This window comes from Anomalospiza imberbis, chromosome 4 (genome assembly GCF_031753505.1).
Source record: "Anomalospiza imberbis isolate Cuckoo-Finch-1a 21T00152 chromosome 4, ASM3175350v1, whole genome shotgun sequence".
Classification (NCBI taxonomy): Eukaryota; Metazoa; Chordata; class Aves; order Passeriformes; family Viduidae; genus Anomalospiza; species Anomalospiza imberbis.
Window position 1 is genome coordinate 71508720 of NC_089684.1, and position 24647 is coordinate 71533366.

Sequence of the window (24647 nt, forward strand, 5' to 3'; positions counted from 1 at the left end):
GGCCTGGGGCTGGAAATGGGGATGGGGACAGAGACCAGGGCTGGCACGGGAGCAGGACTGGGGACATGGACAGGGACAAGAACAGTGACAGGGATGGGGACAGCCCAGCACCCTACTCCAGCAGCAGGACGGGTGCAGAGTGGGGGATTAAACACCCACGGGATCCTCGATCCCAAAGCTGCCCCATTCCCGGAAAGCTCCAGCTCCACATCCCAAAGCCCCATCTCCGTGGCTGTGGTCATGGCCGGTGGCGAGGTGGCCGCAGAGTGACCTCTAACGGCAGCGGGGACACGGCCAGAGGGGACACGGCCAGAGGGGACACCACCCAGCTGCCACCAGCAAGCAGAATCCCCTCATCCGAGGCCCCGAGGGGACACGGATGGCTTGGGGACCACCTGTGTGCCCCTCTCCAAGGGGACACTGGGTTGGATGGCAGGGAAAAGGGACAGGTGGTGACAAACAGGACGTTCCCAGCACAGGGAGGTTTGATTTTATTCTTGTCCCCCCTGGGATTTCCCAGCCCAGAGTGTCATCAGTGATGCCTGGCATGTGAGGTGGTGACACGGGTCCATCGGGAAGGGGCAAGGGGCTGGAATGGGGCTGGAGGGTCCCCGGGGGAGTCCCTGGATCCAGCCAGGAATGGGAAATTCCAGCAGCCACAGCTGGCCTGGTGTCCGAGAGCCAGTGGGTCAAGATGCTCCATCCATCTGGAAAAGGTTGAGAGTGGCTGGGGACACCCTGTCCATGGCTGGGGACACCCTGTCTGTGTCTGGGGACACCCTGTCCATGGCTGGGGACACCCTGTCTGTGTCTGGGGACACCCTGTCTGTGTCTGGGGACACCCTGTCCATGGCTGGGGACACCCTGTCTGTGTCTGGGGACACCCTGTCCATGGCTGGGGACACCCTGTCTGTGTCTGGGGACACCCTGTCTGTGTCTGGGGACACCCTGTCCATGGCTGGGGACACACTGTCCATGGCTGGGGACATTCTGTCCATGGCTGGGGACACTCCATAAGGACAGAGGACATCCTGGGAGGGGCTGCCATCCCTCTGTGCCATGGAGCCCTCTGGAATGAGGCTGGGATGGGAATTTTGGGTGCCCACATGTCTCTGTCCCTCCTGTCCCTGTGACAGTGACAGCCATGGCAGTGGTGGCACCACGGGGCTGCCAGGCTGGGCCGGGTCCCAGATCCACATCCCATTCTCACAGCGGGGATTCCTGGAGGGGACCCCCCGAGAGCTCAGGGGACGCCAGGGCTGTCCCCAGTGATGTCCCCAGCACTGTCCCCACTGATGTCCCCACCTGTGGCAGGTCCTGTTTGCTCCTCAGCTCCAGGGTGTCCTCGGCACGGGACCAGCTCCGGAACTTCCTGATCCTGGCAGGGAGCACAGGGAGCTGCCACCACCCCGGGGTCCTTGTCACCATGCCAAGGTCACTGTCCCACCACCCCGGGGTCCTTGTCACCATGCCAGGGTCCCTGTGCCACCCTGGGGTCCCTGTCCTCCCATCCCAGAGTCCCTGTCCCACCCCAGGGTCACTGTCCCCTGACTCTGGCATCCCTGTGCCACACTGGTGTTCCTGTTCCCCCACCCTTGGGTCCTTTCCATGACATTGGGTCACTGTCCCACCACCTCAGGGTCCCTGTCCTCCCACCCTGGGGTCCCTTTCCCTACACCAAGGCCCTTGTCCCGATGCCAGGGTCCCCGTCCCTTGACCCCGTGGTCCCTGTGCCACCCTGTGGTTCCCGTCCCCCCATCCCAGGGTCCCTGTGCCACCATCCCATGGTCCCTGTCCCCTGATCCCGTGGTCCCTGTGCCACCCTGTGGTTCCTGTCCCCCCATCCCAGGGTCCCTGTACCCTGATCCCTTGGTCACTGTGCCCTCCCAAGGTCCCTGTACTACCCCGGTGTCCCTGTCCCCGCACCCTGCCCCATCCAGGACGTCACCTGGGCCACATCTTCATGGCCAGCAGGGCCATGATGGTGATGGCCACGATGGCCATGAGGAGCCCGGACAGGACCTGGAAGGTCTGCAGGTGGCTGAGAGCTGGGGACAGAAGTTGGGTCAGTGCCAGCAGGACCCCCAGACCTCGGGGTGCCCCGAAAGGGGTGAAGGGGACACTGGGGTGACAAAATGGGGGACAGGCAGCATTTGGGGTGAAGACACACGTGGGGGGAAGTCACAGGTGGGGACAATCGCTGCTCCTGGCTGCCACTGTCCCCTGTCCTAAAGGCCACCCCACCAGGGACAGGAGATGTCCCCAACACAGCCACAAGTGCCACCCTCATATTTTGCTGTTTGACCCCATTGCATTGTCCCATCCCATTTCCCACTTCCAGGGATTTTTTTTAGGATTTCCACATCCCCCTTGAGGCTCCGGCCCCACTCACTGTGCACATCGAAGTCAGCGCTGGCCGTGGCGTTGCCCAGGGCGTTGGTGGCCACGCAGACGTAGCGTCCCCCAGCCCCTGTCCCCATGGCCACCAGCTCCACGCGCAGGGCGTTGTGCGAGGGGGTGGCCCGGACTCCTGGGGTGACAGCAGGGGACAGGCTGGTGGCCAGGAGGTGGCCGTGGTGGTACAGGGCCAACGAGGAGGGCGGGTGGCTCTGGGCCGTGCACAGCACGATGGCCCCGCGCCCCTTCTGGTTCTCCAGGAAGGTGCTCACTGAGACGGCCCGAGGAGGGTCTGTGAGGGGACAGCGAGGGTGGCAGTGGGACACAGGGTGGGACAGCCCCCAGCCGGCCTGGGTGGCCACCAAAAGTGGTTTAAAGTGGCCCCGGATCTGTCCCACTCCGCTCATCCCGGCACTGGGGTATTCAAACCCTCTCCAGTCTTTGTCTTGCCAAAGCTGGAGAATCTTCCTGACTTGGAGCTTCTGGGCTCCGAATCTGATTTTTGAGGGGCAATCCTAAAAAAAAACCCCAAATCCCTTTCCCAAAAGCTTCCTAACGCATCCCTCCTCCAGTCTGGATCATCCTCACACCCTCTGCAGCCCTTTGCTCCCTCCTCCAGCTGCAGAACCCCTCAGCTTGGATCTTTTTGGCTCCTAATCCAACTTTGGAAGGACCAATCCTGAAAAACCCCAAAATCGCCTTCCCCAGGTCACCAAGAGCTTCCTAACTCATCCCTGCTCCATCCTGGATCATCCCCACCCCATCCATCCCTGCCCTGGTGGCTTCCCACTTTCCCCAGCCCCTCATTCCATACCCAGCCAGAGAATTCCTCCATTTTGGAGCATCTTGGCCCCAGATCTGCCTTAAAAAAAACCCCAAAACCCCCAGATGGAGAGGAGCAAGGCAGGAAGAGGAAGAGGAGGAAACTCCCCTTGCCCTTGCGGAGGTGACACGAGTGACAGGGGCTGGGGGCACGCGGCTTGGAGCGTGCCTGGGGACACTCACAGAGGACACTGAAGCTGAGGGGGACAGAGGTGGCCGTGCCCCATGTCCCGCTGGCCTGGCACCGGTAGGAGCCAGCGTCGGCGCTGGACACGCGGCTGAGGACGAAGGAGCCGCTCGGTCCCTCCCAAAGCCACCGCCCGTCGCGGTACCACGTGTAGTTGACACCTTTGTCCCCCCACGCGGTGGCCGAGCAGCTCATGGTGGCCCGGGTGCCCTCGGGGACTTCCTGCGAGGGCTCCACCGTCAGCGTGACCCCTGAGGAGGGACATTGGGGACTCCAGGAATGGCCGGGCGGCTCCCAGAGCGCCGCTCCCACGGGGACAACCCCACACCTCGGGCACTTGGGGACTTGGGGACACCTCACCTGGCACTTCCAGCCGCAGGGACGCGGTGGCCGAGCCGCGGCTGTTGGTGGCCGAGCACAGGTAGAGCCCCGCGTCGCCAGGCTCCAGCCCCGCCATCCCCACCCGCAGCGACGTGGGGGTGGCCCGGACCTCGAAGCGCGGGTCAGAGGGGCCGTGGCTGGTGGCCAGGGGTGGGTGGCCCTGTCCCCTGCTCACGGCGATGTCCGGCGGGGGGACACCGTCGGCCGAGCAGAGCAGCACCGCCTGTCGCCCCCCGCGGGGCTCCACCAGCGCCACGAAGCTGGGCTCCTGCGGGGCATCTGCGGCGACAAGGACAGCCCGTGTCCCCCCTTGTCCCCGCCTTGTGTCCCCCCACATCCCGCCGGGTGACAAGCGGCGGGGGGAGCTCACCCCGAGGAGGGGCTGCGCTGTCGCCGCGTGTCGCGGGGTGGCGACACAGACCGGGCAGCGATATCCCCGCGGGGGTGGCGTGTCTCGGTGTCCCCGCCCGCCCCCTCCCACCGGAGATGTCGCCCCCCACTCACAGAGCACGGCGAGGGCCACGGGGGGGGCGCGGGGCCCCCGGCCCGCCCGGCAGCCGTAGAGCCCCGCGTCGGAGCGGTGGCCACGGAGCCCCAGCGAGGGCTCGGGTCCCTCTGTCACCCACCGCCCGTTCTTGAACCACGTGTAGAGGGTCCCCGGCTGCGCCTGAGGGGCCTGGCACGTCAGGGTCACCTCTGTACCCTCCGCCACCTCGGCCGAGGGTCGCACCAGCACCCTGGTGGCTGCGGGGAGCACAGAGGATTTTGGTCACGTTTTCCCTTTGAAGCCCCCAGCCCCAAATTGGTGTCCCCAACCTCCAGCCTCTCCAAAATTGGGTACCCCAGATCCTGCACCCTTCAACGCCCCCCTCGCAATGTCCCCAAGCCCTTGTGCCCCTCCTCACCTTGCACCCGGAGCGTCAGGGATGCGCGCGTGTAGCCGAGGGCGCTCCGTGCCTGGCACTCGTATTCGCCCTCATACTCCTCGGAGGCTTCCAGGAATTCCAAGCGCAGCGCGTTGGGAGAGGGGGACACGCGGATGCTCTGCCGGGGGGTGTCACCTCCTCTGGGGGGACTGGAGGCCACCGGGTGTCCCCCTCTGAGCAGGGTGAGCTGGGCCGGGGGGTGGCTGTCCACGGCGCACAGCAGGATGGTGGCCGTCCCCTGGCTGCTCTCCACGAAGGATTGCAGCCGCAGGTTCCTGGGGGGGTCTGCGGGACGGGAAGAATACGGAGAATGGGATAATCATGGAATTGGTTGGGTTGGGAAAGCCCTCTGAGCTCATCGAGTCCAAGTGTCCCCCCAGTGCTGCCCCAGGCCACTGCTGAGCACGTCCCCAAGCACCACATCCCAAGGATGGAACTCCACCGCTGCACTTTCTGGGAGGGAAAACTCCAAAATTCCCAATATCCAAACAAAACCGCTCCTGGCACAGCTTCAGGCCATGTCCCTTTGTCCTGTCCCTCGTCCCCCATCCCCCCCCCCCCCCCGGCTGTCCCCTCCTGTCAGGAGTTGTGCAGAGCCACAGGGTCCCCCCGATCACACTTTTCTCCATGCTGAGCCCCTTTCCCAGCTCCCTCAGCTGCTCCTGGAGCTCCAACCCCTTCATGCCAGGGATTCCCCATGCTCCAGAGTCTCCGACCCACATCCATCAGGAAGATTTACAAATTAACACCATCTTTTTCTCGCAATAAAGGGGGGAAAAATCCTCATGTTCTGACTCTCAACAACATTTTTTCCCCTCTTTTTTTTTTTTTTTTTAAAGCAAAGTCTGGTTTTAATTTTCCCAGTCAGGGATAAAAAAAAGACCTAAATCCAGCATTAAAGCCAAGGATTTTCCTGCTGGGTTTGGTGTGGAGCACAAGGAAACTTGGAGGAGGTTTTGGGGTCTCCAGGCAGGTCTGGGGTGTAAAGCTTGGCTTAATTATCCTCTGGAATACATTTTTGAGCTCCTTTAATTACTTATTCCCCCTGGATTAACCAGGCTTTACTGCCCCATTTCTCCAACCACGGGAACCGACCGAGGGGTGACACCAAGTGACACGAAGCTGCCCTTGGGGACTCACACAGGACGTTGAGAGTGGCAGGGGTGGCACTGTGGTTCCAGGCCGGAGTCCGTATGGAGCACTGGTAGGAGCCGGCATCGGAGGTGGTGACCCCAGGGAAGGTGAGATTTTGGGAAGAGCCGGTGCCCAGCCACACCTGGTTCCGGTACCAGGTGTAGCTCAGCACGTCCCGGTCCCCACCTGCCACTGCGCAGGTGAGGGTGGCAGTGTCCCCTTCCCGCACGTCTGGGGACGGCCAGATCCAGACCCGGGCGGCTGCACGGGAGGGGAGGAAGGAGTGGTGATCCCTCACTTCCAGGAAAGAGTGGTGATCCCTCACTTTCCAGAGTGGGAAAGTCAGGGAGTTGCAGGGCAGTAAAAAGAGGGAACAACCACCACAACCCACAGGTGACACCATTCCTGTGGTGTTCCCAAGGATTTGTTTTGAATGCTCCATCCCTGGAAGTGTCTAAGGTCAGGTTGGATGGGGCTTGGAGCAGCCTGGGATAGTGGAAGTTGTCCCTGTCCATGGCAGGGGTGGGATTGATAGGATTTAAGGTCTCCCCCAACCCAAACCATTCCATGATTCCATGGTTCCATGGTTCCATGATTCCTGGGTGATGGCAGCAGGGCAGTGCCATGGATTTTCCCCGGGTTTTTTTCCCATTTTTGTCCTGTCCATCCTATTCCAGCTGCTCTCCACACTCCCTCCCCTCCCCCTTTCCTTCACGTCATCACCATAACCCAAATCCCATCATTCCATCTGCTGCCTGCAGTTCTCCATCCCCTTCCCACCCTATTCCCATTCCCATCCCATCCCATCCCATCCCATCCCATCCCATCCCATCCCATCCCCAGTGACTCACCGCCTCCGGAGAAGTTCCCGGTGGTGCTGGCGTTGCCGTGGGCGTTGGTGGCCACACACCGGTACTCGCCCTCATCCTGCAGCAACACGGGGTGGATGTGGACACGCAGTGTGTTGGTGGCCAGGGTGACGCTGAGCCGTGGCCGGGGGACAGGCGGTGACAGCGCCGTGGAGGCCACCAGGGCCCTGTCCTTGAAGAGGGCCAGCTGTGCTGGCGGGGAGCTGTCCACGGAGCACTCCAGGATCCCGCGCTGGCCCGACGGAGGCTCCAGGAAGGTGCTGAGCACCGGCACCCGTGGGGGGTCTGCCAGGGAGGATGGGAGAGACCCGAGGATGCACCCAGAGACCCCCGGGACCCAGCGAGGTGCCATCCCATCAGTGCCACTCTAGTGGCACCATTCCAATGGTACCATCCCCTTGGCACCACCCCAATGGCATCATTCCAGTGGTATGATCCCATCCCATCGGTGCCATCCCATTGGCACCAATCCACTGGTACCATCCCATTGGCACCATCCCATCCTATCCCATGCCATGCCATGCCATGACATCCCATCCCATCCCATCCCATCCCATCCCATCCCATCCCATCCCATCCCATCTCATCCCATCCATTTCATCCCAATTCCTTCCCATCCCATCCTATTCCACCCCATCGCATTTCATCCCCATCTCATTTTATCCCAACCCATTTCATTGCAGTTCCATCTCATCCCAAATAATCCCAATTCCTCACATCTCAATTCTGTTCCATTCATGCCATGCCATGCCATGCCATGCCATGCCATGCCATGCCATCCCACCCCATCCCATCCCATCCCATCCCATCCCATCCCATCCCATCCCATCCCATCCCATTCCCTCTCCCCCATCCCCTGGTGGGTCCCACTCACAGCAGACGCGCAGGGTGACAGCGGGGGACACGCTGGTCCCGGCGGAGCCCCGGGCCCGGCAGTGGTAGAGCCCGGTGGCAGCGCTGGTGACAGGGGACAACACGAGGACACTGTCAGGACCCTCCTGGAGCCACTTGCTGTCCTTGTACCAGGAGTAGATGGTGTCACCCGGTGGCTCTCCAGCCACCTGGCACATCAGGGACACGTTGTCACCTTCCAGCACCTCCGAGGATGGTGAGATCAGGACTCGGGTGGCTGGAGCAGGGACAGCGCCATCTCAGAGGGGACAGGGCAGAGCTCGGCACTGCCGGTGTCCCCTCGTCACTTCCATAGCCTGTGGGGTGCGATATTCCCACTCTGTCCAAGGATTTGGGACAGCTCCGATGCGAAATTGCTGATCCCTGTCCCCTTAGGGTGTCCCCAACTCCTCCTGAAGATGCTCAGGGCGGAGGTGTTGGAATATGGGCAGGGGGTGGCACTGGGAGTGCAGACACGGGGTCATTCCCATGGGAAGGGACGCTCTGATCCCTGGGTGGGATCTGGTGGCACTGGGAGGGATCTGGTGGCACTGGGAGTGCAGACACGGGGTCATTCCCATGGGAAGGGACGCTCTGATCCCTGGGTGGGATCTGGTGGCACTGGGAGGGATCTGGTGGCACTGGGAGTGCAGACACGGGGTCATTCCCATGGGATGGGCTGCTCTGATCCCTGGGTGGGATCTGGTGGCGCTGGGAGGGATCTGGTGGCATTTGCAGTGTAGACATGAGGTCATTCGCATGGGATGGGACGCTCCGATCCCTAGGAGGGATCTGGTGGCACTGGGATTTCAAATGTGGTCTTTCCCATGGGAAGGGATGCTCCGATCCCTGGGTGGGATCTGGTCACTGGGTGGGATCTGGTGGCATTTGCAATGTAAACATGAGGTCATTCCCATGGTATGGACCCCTCTGATGCCAGGGTGGGACCTGGTGGCATTGGGAGGGATCTGGTGGCACTGTGAGCACAGACATGTGGTCATTCACATGGGATGGGCTGCTCCGATCCCCGAATCCTGGTCTCCCCACCTTGCACGCGCAGGTACAGCCGTCGCTCCGTGGAGCCATGAGCGTTGGTGGCCATGCACCGGTAGCTGCCATCGTCGGCCGGTGTCACCTCCCGCATCTCCACCCGCAGCGAGTTGGGGACAACAGAGACAGTGACCCGCGGGCTGCTCCGGCCGGTGCTGGTGGCCACCAGCTCCTGGTCGCGGAGCAGGGCCAGCTGGGCTGGGGGGTTGCTAGCCACGGAGCACTGGAAGATGGCCAGGGAGCCCTGCTTGGCCTCCAGGAAAGCCGTCAGGAGAAGGTCCCGAGGGGGGTCTGTGTGGGGGAATGGGATGAGAGGCCGGGAACCCCACTGGGAGAGGGGTCCTGCAGAGTGGTCACTGCTCTGGGGTTCGGGGAAAGGGTGGGAGGAGAGGGAAAAGGGAAAAGGCGAAAGGGAAAAGGGAAAAGGGAAATGGAAAAGGGAAAAGGGAAAAAGGAAAGGGAAAAGGGAAAAGGAAAAGGGGAAGGGAAAGGGGAAAAGGAAAAGGAAAAGGGAAAATAGGGAGAAGGGGAAGGGAAACGAAAAGGAAAAGGGAAAGGGAAAAGGCAAACAGAAGGGGATGGTGAAGGGAACGGAAACAGAAAAGGGAAAGGAAAAAGGGGAAATTGAAAGGAGAAGGGGAAAAGGGGAAGAGAATGGAAAGTGAAAAGGGAAACAGAAGGGAAGGGGGAAGGGAAAAGGGGAAATTGAAAGGCAAAGGGAAAGGAAAAAGGGGAGAAGGGGAAGAGAAGGGAAAGGGGAAAGGGAAGGGGAAAGGGGAAAGGGAAAGGGACGCACACAGCACATCCAGGAGGACGTCAGGAGAGCTCCGGCTGCCGCTGGCGGTGCTGGCTTGGCACCGGTAGAGCCCGGTGTCCCTGCTGACCACCGGCCGCAGCACCAGCGAGGTGGCTGAGCCTGTGGAGATCTGCTGCCCGTTGTGGTACCAGGTGACGTTGGGGACAGCCACGGAGCCGCTGCTCAGGTGACACGTGAGGGTGGCATTGTCACCCTCCAGCACATGAGGGGATGGGGACACGGTGACATTGGCAGCTGTGCGCAGGAGGAAATGGGGTCTGGTGTCAACAGTGGGGTGACAACCCCTCAAAGCCACCAAAGGACAGCGTGGCTACCCCAGAGGGCAAATTGCGGCTGATCCCACAGTGCCATGGTGGGGACAGCTCTGAGCCTGGAAGTGCCACCAGCCCAGGGATGTCGCTTGGCCACAGTTTGCTTGGTGTTCCTGTCACACACAGCCAGGGAATCCCCACCAGGGACTGGAATGTCATGGGGGAGCCACCATGTCTGGATGTCATGGACATGTGGCATTTCCATGCAACATCTCCATGTCTGGATTTCATGGACATGTGGCATTTCCATGTCTGGATTTCATGGACATGTGGCATTTCCATGCAACATCTCCATGTCTGGATTTCATGGACATGTGGTATTTCCATGCAACATCTCCATGTCTGGATTTCATGGACATGTGGCATTTCCATGTCTGGATTTCATGGACATGTGGCATTTCCATGCAACATCTCCATGTCTGGATTTCATGGACATGTGGCACTTCCATGTCTGGATTTCATGGACATGTGGCATTTCCATGTGGCACTTCCATGTCTGGATTTCATGGACATGTGGTATTTCCATGCAACATCTCCATGTCTGGATTTCATGGACATGTGGCATTTCCATGTCTGGATTTCATGGACATGTGGCATTTCCATGCAACATCTCCATGTCTGGATTTCATGGACATGTGGCATTTCCATGTCTGGATTTCATGGACATGTGGCATTTCCATGCAACATCTCCATGTCTGGATTTCATGGACATGTGGCATCTCCATGTCTGGATTTCATGGACATGTGGCATTTCCATGTGGCACTTCCATGTCTGGATTTCATGGACATGTGGTATTTCCATGCAACATCTCCATGTCTGGATTTCATGGACATGTGGCATTTCCATGTGGCACTTCCATGTCTGGATTTCATGGACATGTGGCATTTCCATGTGGCACTTCCATGTCTGGATTTCATGGACACGTGGTATTTCCATGCAACATCTCCATGTCTGGATTTCATGGACATGTGGTATTTCCATGCAACATCTCCATGTCCAGATTTCATGGTAATGTCGCATTTCCACGTGACATTTCTGCCCCTCCTGCCACCATCTCCTGAGCTTGCCTCCTTCCCCAGCATTCCCTTCCCATGCTCCCCTCTCTCAGAACACTCCCAGATGCCACAATCCTGTCCTCTGTCCCCTGTCCCCACTCACTGTCCGCCTTGAAATCCACAGTGGTGCTGGCACTTCCTTGGGAATTCTCAGCCTGGCACACGTAAATCCCCTCATCCTCCACCACCACATCCCGGATTTCCACCTTCAGGCTGTTGTAGGACCTGGTGACGAGGACCCTGGGGCTGGTGGCTTGGGGACAGCCCTGGGTGCAGGCGATGACAACGTCCCCTCTCCGGAGGGTGAGGATGGACTCGGGATCGCTCTCTACGGAGCACTGGATGATGCCCAGGCGTCCGCCCTGGCTCTGCAGGAACAAGCTCAGCACCGGCTGCCTCGGAGGGTCTGTGGGGGAAAAATGGATCCGTGAGGTTGGGAAAACTCCCAGGATCCAAGGGATTGATGCTTCCAGCACTGCCTGATCATCCAGGTTGGACGGGGTTTGGAATAATCTGGGACAGTGGGAGGTGTCCCTGCCAAGGGGAGAGGGGTTGAAATGAGAAGGGCTTTGAGGTCCCTCCCAATCCAATCCGGGAAAAAAACACCACTGGATCCATTGGGAAAACCCTCAGAATCCAAGGGATTGATGCTCCCAGTGCTGCCTGAGAAACTCTTAGATATCCATGTTGGACCTGGTCTAGTGGGAGGCGCCCTCGCCCATGGCAGAGGGGTCAGAACGAGATGGGTTCTGAGGACCCCCAAGCCTAAACCATTCGTGGTTCTGTGACCATTTATTGTTCTTAAAATTCTTGGGAAGGTGGAAATTCTCCAAATTCCCCCAAAACTCCCAGATTTACCCACCAGAGGGAATTTTTCACTCTCCCCACATTCCCACCCAAGAGCTCCTTGGCCGTGGCTGGTGGGGATGGGAGAAACCTCAGGGTGGGAGCACCCCCAGCTCAGCCCCAGGACCCTTGGCAATTCCCACGGGAGACTCACAGAGCACTCGGAGCGGGACAGCCTCCGACGTGTCACTGCCGTTCCTGCCCTGGACCTGGCACTGGAAGGCGCCGGCGTCGTCCCCACGGATGGACGGGAATTCCAAGGTTGGGAATGAGCTCTCCTGAAGCCTCTGGCCGTTCCTGTACCAGGTGTAGAGCGGCTCCTCCTCCATGTCCCCTGTCCCCACGCAGGTCAGGGTGACCGCAGTCCCCTCCGTCACCTCCGCTGAGGGCTGGATCAGGAGCCCTGCAGCTGGAGGAGGGGTGGGAGAGAGATTTCAGGGAAGGAGGGAAATCCTTTCCATGGATCCATCCAGCTACAATTCCCTGTTGGACTTCCCTGAGTCCCCTCCCTCGCCAGAGCCCATGGGGTCTGTGGGTTTTTGGGGAGTGACATTCCCTGGGGACACTGCACATGCAAATGGGGCCTTTCCTGACCCTTTCCCGCTTTTTTCAAGTGCCAGGTTCATCAAGGTGACTTTTTCTCAGGACAGACCCTGTCCCCTTTTCCCACTGGTTGGGCCTTGTCCGACTTCCAGCTCTCCACTGGGACACCCAAATCCAGGTTTGGTTTCTCTGGAATTTGTCTTTGATGGCTCTTTTGGGCTTTTTTGGGATCCTAAAGGATGTTCCTCTTGGGCATGGATTTGGGGGACTTTTCTTCTGCTGCATCTGTCACCCCAAATTATCCAGGCTTGGGGGTCAGGGGACAGTGACTGGTGGGGATGGATGAGGACAGAAACATTTGAATAAATTTACTGATTTTTGGCATTTTGGGAAACAAAACCTGGGAGCCTCTCCAGCTCAAAAAGCAGCTCTGACCCTGCTGAGGAGGGGGCACCACACAGCCCGCATGACACCCATGTCCCCCAGTGCCACCACACGGGTCCCTCCAGCTCTGTGGCCTGTGTGTCCCCCCAGTTTTGGGGGCTCATCGCAACCCCAAACCCAGGAGCAGCTGTTTCACCCCGGGACTCACTGCGGGTCACCAGGACCTTGGTGGCACTGGAGTTGCCATGGACATTGCTGGCGGTGCAGCCATACTTCCCACTGTCCCGGGGTCCTGCATCCCGGATTTCCAGCCGCAGGGAATTGTGGGAGGCGGTGACACTGAGCCGCTGGCCCAGGGCCACCTGCGCCCCGCTGGTGGCCAGCACGGTGCCGTCGTGGTCGATGGCCAAGGTGGCTGGAGGGTGGCTGTCCACAGTGCAGCGGACAATTACCAGCCGTCCACCCTGGGTCTCCTGGAAGAGCGTGAGGGTGGGAATTCGGGGTGGATCTGTGGGATGGGAGAGGATGCTGAGGTTGGGATGTCCTCGTGGTGTGGTCACAGGGAAAATCCTGGAAGTGCTTTGAGTTGGAGGGGACATTGAATCCCAGCTGGTCCCGTGGGCAGGGACACCTTCTACTAGCCCAGGTGGCTCCAAGCCCCATCCAACCTGGCCTTGGGCACTTCCAGGGATGGGAAATGTCCCACCACTCAACCTGGATGTCACAATCTGCTTGTCCCATGTGTCACCGGGTCAGATTTACCCCAAAATTGTCACAACCAACCCATGGTTGGGTTATTTCCCCCCTGAAAACCTCCTGAGCTGTTCTTATCCTGCTGGATTCTCCATGAAAAACCTCCTCAAATCTTATGGAATGGAGGCGATTAGTGGGAGATGCTGCAATGGACATGTCCCAAATGTCACTTAATGTCACCTTCACACCTGCCTCATGGCCAAAATTTGTTGTATTCCCATAAAATTCAGCCAGCAGGGTTGACCCCTCTCATCTACCCCTGGGGCACTCAGGAAGAGACTTTTCCATGAAATTTTTGGGGGGATTTCCTGTTTTTTTGGGGCTTTGCAAAGCCCCATGTGGCAGGAGCTGGTGGCACTCACACGTCACGCTGAGGCTGATGGCCTGGGCCATGTCACTGCCCTGGCTGTTGGTCACTTGGCAGGAGTAGTAGCCGGCGTCACCGGCGGCCACCGCGGGGAAGAGGAGGGTGTGGGCTGGGCCCTCCTTGAGCCACGCGCTGTTCTTGTACCAGGTGTAGGTCAGGTCCTCGGGATGTCCCTCCCGCCCGGGGACATCGCAGGACAAGGTGGTGGCTGTCCCCTCGCGCACCTCGGCCGCGGGGCTGGCCAAGATCTCTGCGGCTGAGGGAGAAGGGGCACGCTCAGGATGGCCCTGGGGACAGGAGAACAGAACGCCCACCCCAAATCCCCCATTCCAGAGCCTGGGAGAATATGGAATCCCCAACAACACAGCTGAGGGACATTTGGGTTTGTCCCCTGCCACCAGCTGGGGACACCTGGCTTTAGAGCAAAGCCCCAAGGGCCAAATTCGTGGTGGGTGGGGAAGGTTCTTTCACCTCTCAGGGTGAGATCAGGGGGGCTTTGGGGGGAGCACAGGGACCCATCTCGGGGGGAGATGCTCCCTGTGGGGTTCCAGCTCAGGCAGGGAAGGCTGGGATTTGTCTTTGCTGCGGGAGCTGGTGGGAAGAGGAGCCTCTTCCCTTCCCTGTGGGAGTGGGAAGGGGCTGGGCTGGAATTCCCAGAGAAGCTGGGATCCCTGGGTCCCTGGAAGTGCCCCAGGTCAGGATGGACATGGCCTGGATCCACCTGGGATGGTGGGAAGTGCCCCTGCCCACGGCAGGGGTGGGAATGATCCCTAAGGTCCCTTCCCACCATGGCTCTGAATCTCCACAAGCTCCCAACACCTTCCCAGCAGTGCTCCCTATCCTTGGCTGGAAATCCCTCCCTGTTTTCTGGGATCACAAAGACAAGGGACACAGGTGTGGCCCAATGGGGCCACCACCCTCCTCCTGCACGGACACCCCAATTCCCGGACCTCCAGCAGTACTGGCCACCTCCATCCCAGTCCACGCCACCCCAGTCTGGGACACAGCGATGTCCCACCCCGGCAGAGCTCCCGTGGCACTTACAGAACACGTGGAGGGTGACAGGAGGTGACGCCCCGGTGCCAAGGGCGTTCTGGGCCTCGCAGTGGTACCGCCCGTGGTCCTCACGGCGCACCCCCCGCAGGGCCAGCACCCGCTCAGTGCCCACGGCCACCCCGTCCTTGTACCAGTGGTAGCCCGAGACCGGGGGGTGGCTGCTGCCAACCTGGCAGCTCAGGGTCACCGTGTCACCCACGCCGATGTTCCCCGAGGAAGGGCTCAGGGACGCCTGAGTGTCCTTGGGGGCGTCTGCGGGGGACACAGAGGGATGTGGTGGGCACAGGGGGCTGTCACCACCCCAGGGCACGGAAAAGGGGAGGTGCGTGACAGGAGGTGGCACCTAAGGGACAAATGCAGCCAGGGAGCAGCAAAAGGAGGGAGAAGCAGGAGGAAAATGCTGCAGGGAGGAGGGGGTGGCAGGAGGGGGACCTGGCCGCGGTGGCTGTAACAGAGGTGCCCTCTGTCCCCACCCCACGTACGCCTGACCCGCAGCACCACCTCGGTGCTTGCCCTCTTGGATCCGTCGGAAACCTCGCAGAGCAGCTTCTTGGAATGGTCCTTCCAGGTGAAGGAGCTCGTCAGGGTCACCTGGTGGCTGACCCCGCTGGTGTCCAGCTGGACGTGGCTGGACACTTTGGACACCTGGGGGTCATAGCCCTCCCAGCGCAGGACGACGTCACCCCTGGGACAAACGTAGGGCGTGGAGCACTCCAAGGTGGACCTTTGTCCCTCGGTCTGCTCCTCGCTGCTGGTGACACTGGGACGCGCCAAGTCCTCTGGGATGGAGAGCAGAGGGCAGGATGACCACATGGAATAGGCAAGAAGGGAATTTTTTGGGAATTCCGTGTTTTACCCACCCGAAACGCTCAGGGTCACATCCCGCGATGCCGACCAGCGGTCGCCGTTGATGATCTCGAAGCGAAACCTGTAGAGGCCACTGTCCCCTGGTGTCACCCCCTGCAGCAGCAGGGTGCAATTCTGGGCCATGGGGTCCCCTAGGAGCTGGGCACGACCCCCAAAATGGGGATCCACATCCTGGGGTGTGGCAGAGTGGAACACCAGCGTCCGCTGGCCGTCGTAGTCCTTGTACCAGATGGCCACGATGCCGTCGGCGGTTGTCACATCCGTGGGGTAGCTGAAGGTGCAGGGGACAACCAGGCAGGACCCCCCGCTGGCCTGCAGGGACTCGGGGTAGGACACCCCCCAGGAGCCGAGGGCTGTGCCAGGGAAAATTTGGATCAGGGAGCCAGGAGTGTCCCCACTTCCCCCAGGACACGTAGGGGACATGTCACCTGTGCTTGATGGGGAAGGTGGGAGAGGAGGTGGGATTTGGGATGACCCCCGCCAAGAGGAGGTTTTGGGGTGGAGAAGGGGGAGATAACTGGGAAAAGCAGATCTTTTGGGCCTAAATAATGAGGAAAAAGGGAAGGTGACCTCCTGGCCTCCCGAATTTATTTCCTCACCCCTTCTCACCCTGGCGCCTTGTCCTCGCTCCCATGGCCTGGCTGTCCCTTTGTCACCCCATCCCTGCCCGTCAGGAGCATGGGATCACAGCAAACCCCCCCAGGAGCAGCCTTGGGGTCCCCCAAATTCCTACCTGGCTCCTACTCTCACCCACTGGGGCCGATCCCGGCCTCCAGTCCCAGAGGGGACAATCCCAAGGGTGCCATTGTCCCCATACCTGGTGGGATGAGGCTGGCCAGGAGCACGAGGCAGCGGGGCAGGTGTATGGTGGCACTGCCGGGGGACATGGGGGACACGGGGTCACGCCGGCACAGGGGACCCTGGGGACAAGAGAAGGTGGCTGAGGACCTTGGAATGGGTGGGATGGATCCCTGTGGGATAAATTCCGCTGGAATCAGTGCAGGCCTCAACACGGGGGGGAAAATGAAAGGGAAGGGAAAAGGGGAAGGAAGGGAAGGAAGGGAAGGAAGGGAGGAAAGGAAGGAAAGGAAGGAAAGGAAGGAAAGGAAGGGAAGGAAGGGAAGGAAGGGAAGGAAGGAAAGGAAGGAAAGGAAGGAAAGGAAGGAAAGGAAGGAAGGAAAGGAAGGAAGGAAAGGAAGGAAGGAAAGGAAGGAAAGGAAGGAAAGGAAGGAAAGGAAGGAAGGAAAGGAAGGAAGGAAAGGAAGGAAGGAAAGGAAGGAAGGAAAGGAAGGAAGGAAAGGAAGGAAGGAAAGGAAGGAAGGAAAGGAAGGAAAGGAAGGAAAGGAAGGAAAGGAAGGAAAGGAAGGAAAGGAAGGAAGGAAAGGAAGGAAGGAAAGGAAGGAAGGAAAGGAAGGAAGGAAAGGAAGGAAAGGAAGGAAAGGAAGGAAAGGAAGGAAAGGAAGGAAAGGAAGGAAAGGAAGGAAAGGAAGGAAAGGAAGGAAAGGAAGGAAAGGAAGGAAAGGAAGGAAGGAAGGAAGGAAGGAAGGAAGGAAGGAAGGAAGGAAGGAAGGAAGGAAGGAAGGAAGATGCAAGAGGAAATAAAGAAAAAGGAAAAAGGGGAAAGAAAAAATAAAGAGAATATTAAAAAAGGAATATAAAAGGAAAAGAGGAAAAGAGGAAGAAAGAGAAAAAGAAAAAGAAAAAGAAACCAAGAAAAAGAAACCAAGAAAAGGAAAAGAAAAAGAAACCAAGAAAAGGAAAAGAAGAGGAAAACAAAAAATAAACAGATAATTATTTAAAACATTTTACGGCTTTTTGCATCTCCAGGCAAACTCCTGACATTCCTTTCAGTTTCGCCCCTCATCGTTCCGTGACAAACCAGAATAATTTCACCCTGAACTTTTTCCCAGTATCCCGGAAATCAGCGATCGGATTGCCGTGAGCTCCGATCCTCCTCTGAGCACTCCTGGGTCTCTCCCTGAGGAACAAGGCCTCTCCCAGCCCCCCGCTCCAGCCTATCCCTCTCCACCATCCCCTCCTTCTCTGATACCTCCTTTTCCCACATCTGTATCCAATTTCCTCGCTGCTCCTCAGATTTCTGGGTGGATTTCCCGCTCTGGAGAACTATACTTGGGATTTTTTTCCAGACTCTGAGCACAGAGAATGGCTGGGGTGGCCCCTGGGTGTTGATGCTTGGAGGGGGGGACGATGTGAGGCCACAAATTGTCACGAGATTTGTGCCGGAAGAGGAAGGAAGAGCCGGGATCCAGCCCCCAACTCGTGCTGGTGCCAAGTTTCGTTTCTTCTCCTGGGTTTCTCCTGGTTTCGATTCCTGAGGGCCCCTGGGGGATCCCTCGGGATGGGGACCCAGCGCAGACGGTGGCCCGTGGTGGGGCCCTGCTGCTTGGAATTCCAAGGGTTGTAAAGATTTCTAGGGAAACACTTTTCGTGTGGGGCTGGATGAGGCTTGGGGCAACCTGGGGTGGGGAAGGTGTGCCTGGTGTACCTAAATGGGATTTAAGGAATGGGTTGGGATGGGAGGGGTTGAAATCACGTCTCATTCCCATGGGCAGGGACACCTCCCGCTGTCCCAGGTGGCTCCAAATCCTGTCCAACCTGGCCTTGGACATTGCCAGGAATGGGGCAGCCACAGCAAATCTGGGAATTCTATTCCAGGACCTTCCCACCCTCAGAGGGAGGAATTTTTTCCCCAATCTCCCACCTATCCCTGCAGTTCAAAAGTCACTTTTTGATGCAGGAATGAGCACAGAGAGGGGACATTCCCGGTGTGGAACCCTTCAGCTCCATCACATCCCAAAAACCAGAGAAACGGGGACCATGGGGTGGTGGGACACCATTCCTTGGGATAAGGGATGGATGTGTGACCCCCTCCAAACTGCATCTGATTCCTGGAGTTATAGGCACTTCCAGGGCTCCTGGCAGGAGATGGACGAGGCTCATCCCAAAGGGATCCCCCACAAGCCACCCCCACCCCCCATCCCAGACCCCACCCCCTGTCCCCAGAATTCCCGTCCTTTCCCATCCTTGGAGAACCACGGTGTTACCTGGCGGTGGCGGTGGCTCCAGTAGTGTCACCTCCGGAGCGATGGCATCGGGAAGCCGCCTGTCCCCGCGCTCAGGGACGTCCCTTTATGGGCTGGGGGAGGAGGGTGAGGAGCCCCAAACCGCAGCACTTCCCCCTTTAGTGTCCCTGCTCTCATTTTGGGAAGTGGCGACGGTGGCAGCTTTTCCCTAATTCCGTGTTTTGGGGGCCAGGGTGGGTTTGGGGCACTCCAAGGTCTCTGGGTTTAGGGTCCTGCTGGTGGGGCTGGGGCAGGGTTGGTGTTGTTCCCTGTGGGAACAGTTTGGGATTTGTGCTGATAATTCAGGAATGTTTTTGTTGTGTCTTGGGGGGAATCAAGGGCGGCTCTGCTCTCACCCTGCCGGGAAGGGGTTGGGATTGCAACGGGAATTGGAGGGACACAGCTGGGAAAACTGATCCCAACCCACCCCCAGGATATCCTGGATCATGGGCTCCAGGATAAACTGGGAATGAAGGAAAGGGGAATGTTGGGAGTGATGGTGTTTGTCCTCTTGGATCACCAAAATGGATCCTGGCTGTCCTGGGAATGCTGAACGCTCTGAGGGCTGGAGCACCTCAGCTCTGGGAGAGCTGGGAATGTTTCCCTGGAGAAGGGAAAAATCCAGGAAATCCCCAGAGTCCCTGAAGGGGTTCCAGGAGAGCTGGAGAGGGACTGGGGACAAGGGACAGAGGGACAGGACCCAGGGAATGGCTTCCACTGGGAAAGGGGAGATTGGCCTGGGATCTTGGCAAGGAATTCCTGGTTGGGAGGGTGGGGAGGGGCTGGGCTGGAATTCCCAGATTTGCTGTGGCTGCCCCTGGATCCCTGGCAGTGCCCAAGGCCAGGTTGGACATTGGGCTTGGATCCACCTGGGGTGGTAGAAGGTGCTCCCAAAGGCAGGAGAGGGCTCTGCCAGTGGAAATCCCAAACGAATTCTCAGCTGGGCACCGCGGCTCTGGGGATGTAGAGGCTGATCCGGATCCAACATCCGCCACCTGCAGTAAAGACACGGGGTGGTGGCACTGGTGGCACTGGGCGAGGCTGGCCCGTGGTGACCACTCCGGGTCAACGCCTGACCTTGTGCCCCGGGAGTGTGGGAAAGTGCCCTGCGGGACCTCAGCCTCTCCGCGGCCGTGCCAGCGGGATGCTGAGTCAGCAGGGAGATGCCCACGGCCCCCGGCGCCCCCCCGGCTGCGCCGCTCGCCCGGAAATGGTGCCAGACCCCACTGGGGTCACTGGTGTGGGGCTGTGCCAGGCCTGGGGGATCCTGGATTTGGGAGTGGTGCCAACGCTGGTGGGCTCTTGGATTTGGGAGCTGTGCCAATCCCAGTGGATTATTTGATTTGGGAGCTGTGCCAGTCCTGTGGGATATTGGGATTTAGGAGTTGTGCCAAATCTGATGGGCTCTTGGATTTGGGAGCTGCGCCAATCCCAGTGGATTATTGGATTTGGGAGCTGTGCCAACCCCGGTGGGCTCTTGGATTTGGGAGCTGTGCCAGTCCTGGTGGGATATTGGATTTGGGACCTGTGCCAGGCCTAGTGGGATCATGGAACTGGGAGCTGTGCTAATCCCAGTGGGCTCATGCATTAGGGAGCTGTGCCAGTGCCAGTGGGCTTTTGGATTTGGAAGCTGTGCCAGTCCCGGTGGATTATTGGATTTGGAAGCTGTGCCAGTCCCGGTGGATTATTGGATTTGGGAGCTGTGCCAGTCCTGGTGGGCTCATGGATCTGGGAGCTGTGCGAGTCTGGGTGGGCTTTTGGATTTGAGAGCTGTGCCAGTCCTGGTGGACTCCTGGATTTGGGACCTGTGCCAGGCCTGGTGACTTTTGGAGCTGGGACCTGTGCCAGGCCTGGTGGGATCTTGGAACTGGGAGCTGTGCCAATCCCTGTGGGCTGTTGGTGTGAGGGCTGTGCCAATCTCGGTGAGTTCTTAGAGACAGGAGCTGCGCCAGTCCCGGTGGGGTCATGGATTTGGGAGCTGTGCCAGTCTCGGTGGGATCTTGGATTTGGGAGCTGTTCCAGTCCTGGTGAGGTCTTGGAGCTGGGACCTGTGCCAGGCTTGGTGGGATCTTGGTGTGGAAGCTGTGCCAAGCCCCGTGGGCTATCGGTGTAGGGGCTGTGCCAGTCCTGGTGGGCTCCTGGATTTGGGAGCTATGCCAGTCCTGGTGGGACCATGGAATGGGACCTGTGCCAGGCCTGTGGGCTCTTGGAGGTGGAAACTGTGCCAGTCCCAGCAGACTCTTGGAAATGACACTTGTGCCAATCCTGGTGAGTTGCCAATGTGGAGGTTTTGTCAGTCCAGGTGGGCTTTTGGATTTGGGAACTGTGCCAGTCCTGGTGAGCTCCTGGATCTGGGAGTGTGCCAGGCCTAGTGACTTTTGGAATTAAGAACTGTGCCAATCCTGGTGGGCTATTGGTGTGGGAACTGTGCCAGTCCTGGTGGGCTCTGGGATTTGGGAGCTGTGCCAATCCTGGTGGTCTCTGGGATTTGGGAGCTGTGCCAGTCCCGGCAGGCTCCTGGAACTGGGAGCTGTGCCAATCCTGGTGGGCTCTGGGATTTGGGAGCTGTGCCAGTCCCGGTGGGCTCTGGGATTTGGTAGCTGTGCCAGGCTTGGGGGGCTCTTGCATTTAGGATCTGTGCCAGCCCTGTGCCAGAAGCCCCATGCACTGCCCTGGCACTAGGAGAGCTCCGTATGATCCGTGCCAGGGCCGTGCCCACCCGGAGCAGCCGCCCAGCCCTGGGCAGGAAGGGCCGGGGCAGCCTGACCCAGCTCCAGCCGCTCTCTGCCCCCGCTTCCGGAGCCTCCCCTTCCCTTCCTCTTCCCCCCAAGCAGTGCCGTGCCTGCGGTGCCCTGGCACAGTCGGGGGCCAGGGGTTGCCCTCCCTCGAGCTCTGGGTGCTGCCAGCTCCGGATGGGACCCCTGGATCTCCTGGTATATCCGTGGTGGGCAGCAGTGGGATCCAGAAGGAGAAAGGCTCATCCCCATCTCTTTCCTTGGACACCTGCAGCCTTTCCAGGACATCCCGGAGCCTCTGGAGCCTCATCCCATGCCAGGGTTGCCAGCCCACATTGTCCCAGCTCCACAGAAGCTCAGGAGCTTCCAGAGCTCTCCAGCTCTGGGCCATGCATGGCCCCGTCCAGTTCCTCTTTCCAGGCCCAGGGTGGGACCAGAGGGAAAAGGGAAGCTAAAATTAATGGAATATCAGGGAAAAGTTGCAAAGGGATGGAAAACCATGTGGGTGTCTCCTGAGAGGGAGGGAGGGATGGCTGTGCCACAGCCTGGGGATCAGCTTCCTCCTGGAGTGGGAATCCTCCTGGGTGCCAACATTGTCCTGGGGACCAGGATCCTCCCGGGAATGAGAACTTTCCAGAGGACCAGGATCCTTCTGGAATGAGAACCTTCCTGATGACCAGGATCCTGCTGGGAATGAGCATCATCCTGGGAAGGAGAACCTTCCTGGGGACCAGGATCCTCCTGGGAATGAGTATCCTCCTGAGGACCACCATTCTTCTGGGGCCGGAATCCTCCTGGGAATGAAAACTTTCCTGGGGATCAGCATCCTACTGGGACCAGCATTTTCCTGGGAATGAGAACTTTCCTGAGGACCAACTTCCTCCTGGAAATAAGCATCCTCCTGAGGACCACCATTCTTCTGGGACCAGCATTTTCCTGGGAATGAGAACCTTCCAGGGAATGAGAACTTTCCTGGGAACCACCATTCTCCTGGGACCAGGATTTTCCCGGGAATGAGAACTTACCTGGAGACCAACATCTTGCTGGGACCAGCACCTTCCTGGGACAAAGCCCCGCCCTTGCCCCATGGTGTCCCCACCCCGCGTGTCCCGCTCTCATTCCCAGAGGGGGTGGAGCGAGGTGCGGGGAGGCTGCGGCTCATTCCATGCCCGGGAGGAATGTGGGATGGGCGGCGCGCGGAGAGATAACCGGGAATTCGGGTGTGGGAGAGGAAAACAGCGATGGGAAGAGTGGGAATAAATCACTCGTCCTGTGGCGGGTGCGGGCCATGCCAGGGACCCCAGATCCAGGGCAAAATTCCCGGGAAAAACCCTTCCTTTCCACTTCCCAAAACGAACAGTGGCCGTGGAGGGAGCGGGAGGAAGAGGAGGCAGCGCTGTGGGATGGGGCCGATTTCCCTCCAGCCCCTCCCGCATTCCTCCCTTCCCTTTCCTGGCGTGAAAAGTTGAAGGAAAACGACAAATCAAATAAATCTGGACCCGGCGGGGACACGGCGGTGACAGCCGCGTCGCCGTCCCGGCGCTGGCACCTGAGTCAACACGGACTGGTTTTCTTTGGCTGGGGGGACTGGGAAGCTCTGTGGGGTTCCAAGCCGAGGGGAAAACTTGGGAATCCCGGCTGCTGGGACATTCCCGAGGTCTCCATTGCCGCTTCTCAGCCCCGGACAGATGTTGAGGACGCCCTACCCCGAGCACATCTGGATTCCCTCCGGCTGGAATGCGCGGGGGTTCCAAGGGGGGGTGGCAGGTATGGAATTGTCCCGTCCCCGCCCTGCCGGTCCCCACGGCCAAGGGTCACCCAGGCCTGGGAACGCAGCTCCAGGGAAATGTTTGCTTTGGCACAGGGATGGCAGTGAGGCCCCCGGTGAGGCTGGGAGGCTCCCGGCTCCCCTCGGCTCCTCCCGGATCCCGCTGGGCTCCTCCAGCTGCCCCAAATCCCCTCAATCCCCTCCCAGTCCTCCCAGTTCACCCATCTCCTCCTGGCTCTCCCAGCTCTGCCCAGTTCCTCCCCCCACCCAGTACTCCCAGTTCACCCTGGTCGGGCTGGTTGCTGCTCTGCCCCCACAGCTCCCCCTGGCCCCAGTCCCTCCCAGTTCCCCCAGTTCCCCCGTCCCCTCCTGCTCTCTCTGGTTCCCCCCACATCCCTTCAGCTCTGCCCAGTTCCTCCTCCCACCCAGTACTCCCAGTTCACCCTGGTCGTGCTGGTTTCGGCTCTCCTCCCCCAGGGTCTCCCTGACCCCAGTCCCTCCCAGTTCCCCCAGTTCCCCCGTCCCCTCCTGCTCTCTCTGGTTCCCTCCCAGCTCCCCTCAATCCAACTCCAGTACTCCCAGTTAACCCCGGCTCCCCCTCACCTCCCCCAGTTCCCCCCCAAATCCCCACCAGTCATCCCAGTTTGCCCTGGCCCTCCTGCCTCCTCCTGCTCTCCCCAGCTCCTCCCAGTCCCCCCCAGTACTCCCAGTTCCCCTTGGTTTCTGCTCTCCCCAGTCCTGCTCAGCTCCTCTCGGCTCCCCGCAAATCTCCCCCAGTTTCTACTGCCCCATCTGCCCCCAAGCCCCCCCACCGCCCACAGCTCCCCTCAGTCCTCCCAGTCTTCCCAGTTCCCCCTGGCCCTGCTGCCTCCTCCTGCTCTTCCAGCTCCCCCTGGTTTTTCCCAGATTGCCCCAATTCCCTCCAGCTCCCCCCAGTCCCTCCCAGTTGCCCCCAGTCGTGGTCCCAGTTCCCCTCAGCTTCCCCCATCTCCCACCATCTCCCCTGGATCTCCCAGCTCCTCCCAGTCCCCCCCAGTTTGGGTTCCACAGGTCCAGAGGGGGATCCTGTGGGAGCCCATGGTGTGACCCCTCCCCATCCCAGGGGTGTCCCAGCCCCCCTGTTGTCACCGCGTGTCCCCAAATCTGTCCTGGGGGATGACTCTCAGCCCCACAGTGCGGGAAGAGAGGAGGGAACGTGGAGGGGGAGAGTTCCCAGCCAGGGGGGTTTGGGGTCCCTGGGATGGGATGGGATCCATGGAATGGGATGAGGGAAGGAGCTCCCTCAAATCTGGGGGAGCACAAGTCCAGCTCAGTGTCCTGGAGGTGTTTGGGACCCAAAAATCTGGGGGTTCACAACCCCCAGCCCAAATTTCCACCCTGGGAGAGTTTGGGATCTTTCAAATC

General features: G+C 59.6%; 1 protein-coding gene across 3 annotated transcripts; it reads right to left on the reverse strand.

Moving 5' to 3' along the window:
- Positions 1 to 467: 467 nt before the first annotated feature.
- On the reverse strand, positions 468 to 18057 carry SIGLEC1 (sialic acid binding Ig like lectin 1). 3 transcript variants are annotated; one of them, XM_068189155.1, is made up of 22 exons: positions 17708 to 18057; positions 16475 to 16628; positions 15651 to 16010; positions 15273 to 15569; positions 14779 to 15042; positions 13730 to 13990; positions 12823 to 13122; positions 11842 to 12096; positions 10945 to 11247; positions 9454 to 9708; positions 8655 to 8948; positions 7591 to 7845; positions 6699 to 7001; positions 5854 to 6108; positions 4693 to 4998; positions 4292 to 4531; positions 3767 to 4066; positions 3403 to 3657; positions 2393 to 2689; positions 1949 to 2048; positions 1306 to 1378; positions 468 to 707 (listed from the first exon to the last, which is right to left on the reverse strand). In XM_068189155.1, the coding sequence occupies exons 1-22, from the start codon at positions 17720 to 17722 to the stop codon at positions 690 to 692; spliced, it is 5160 nt and encodes a 1719-aa protein (XP_068045256.1). In that variant the 5' UTR covers positions 17723 to 18057; the 3' UTR covers positions 468 to 689. The 3 variants fall into 3 exon arrangements, with proteins under 3 accessions (XP_068045256.1, XP_068045255.1, XP_068045257.1); XM_068189154.1 differs by lacking the exon at positions 17708 to 18057 and adding an exon at positions 17467 to 17672; XM_068189156.1 differs by lacking the exons at positions 1949 to 2048; positions 17708 to 18057 and adding an exon at positions 17467 to 17672.
- Positions 18058 to 24647: the final 6590 nt, after the last annotated feature.

What these genes read in the sequence shown, in the direction of transcription:
- SIGLEC1 (XM_068189154.1), bottom strand. Translation starts at nt 17,499, where the DNA reads ATGTCAGGAGTTTGCCTGGAGATGCAAAAAGCC. An exon ending in GGTGGTGCTGCGGGTCAGGC is followed by an intron (nt 15,043 to 15,272) that starts GTACGTGGGGTG and finishes TGTCCCCCGCAG; the next exon opens with ACGCCCCCAAGGACACTCAG. An exon ending in CAAGGTCCTGGTGACCCGCA is followed by an intron (nt 12,097 to 12,822) that starts GTGAGTCCCGGG and finishes CCCCTCCTCCAG; the next exon opens with CTGCAGGGCTCCTGATCCAG.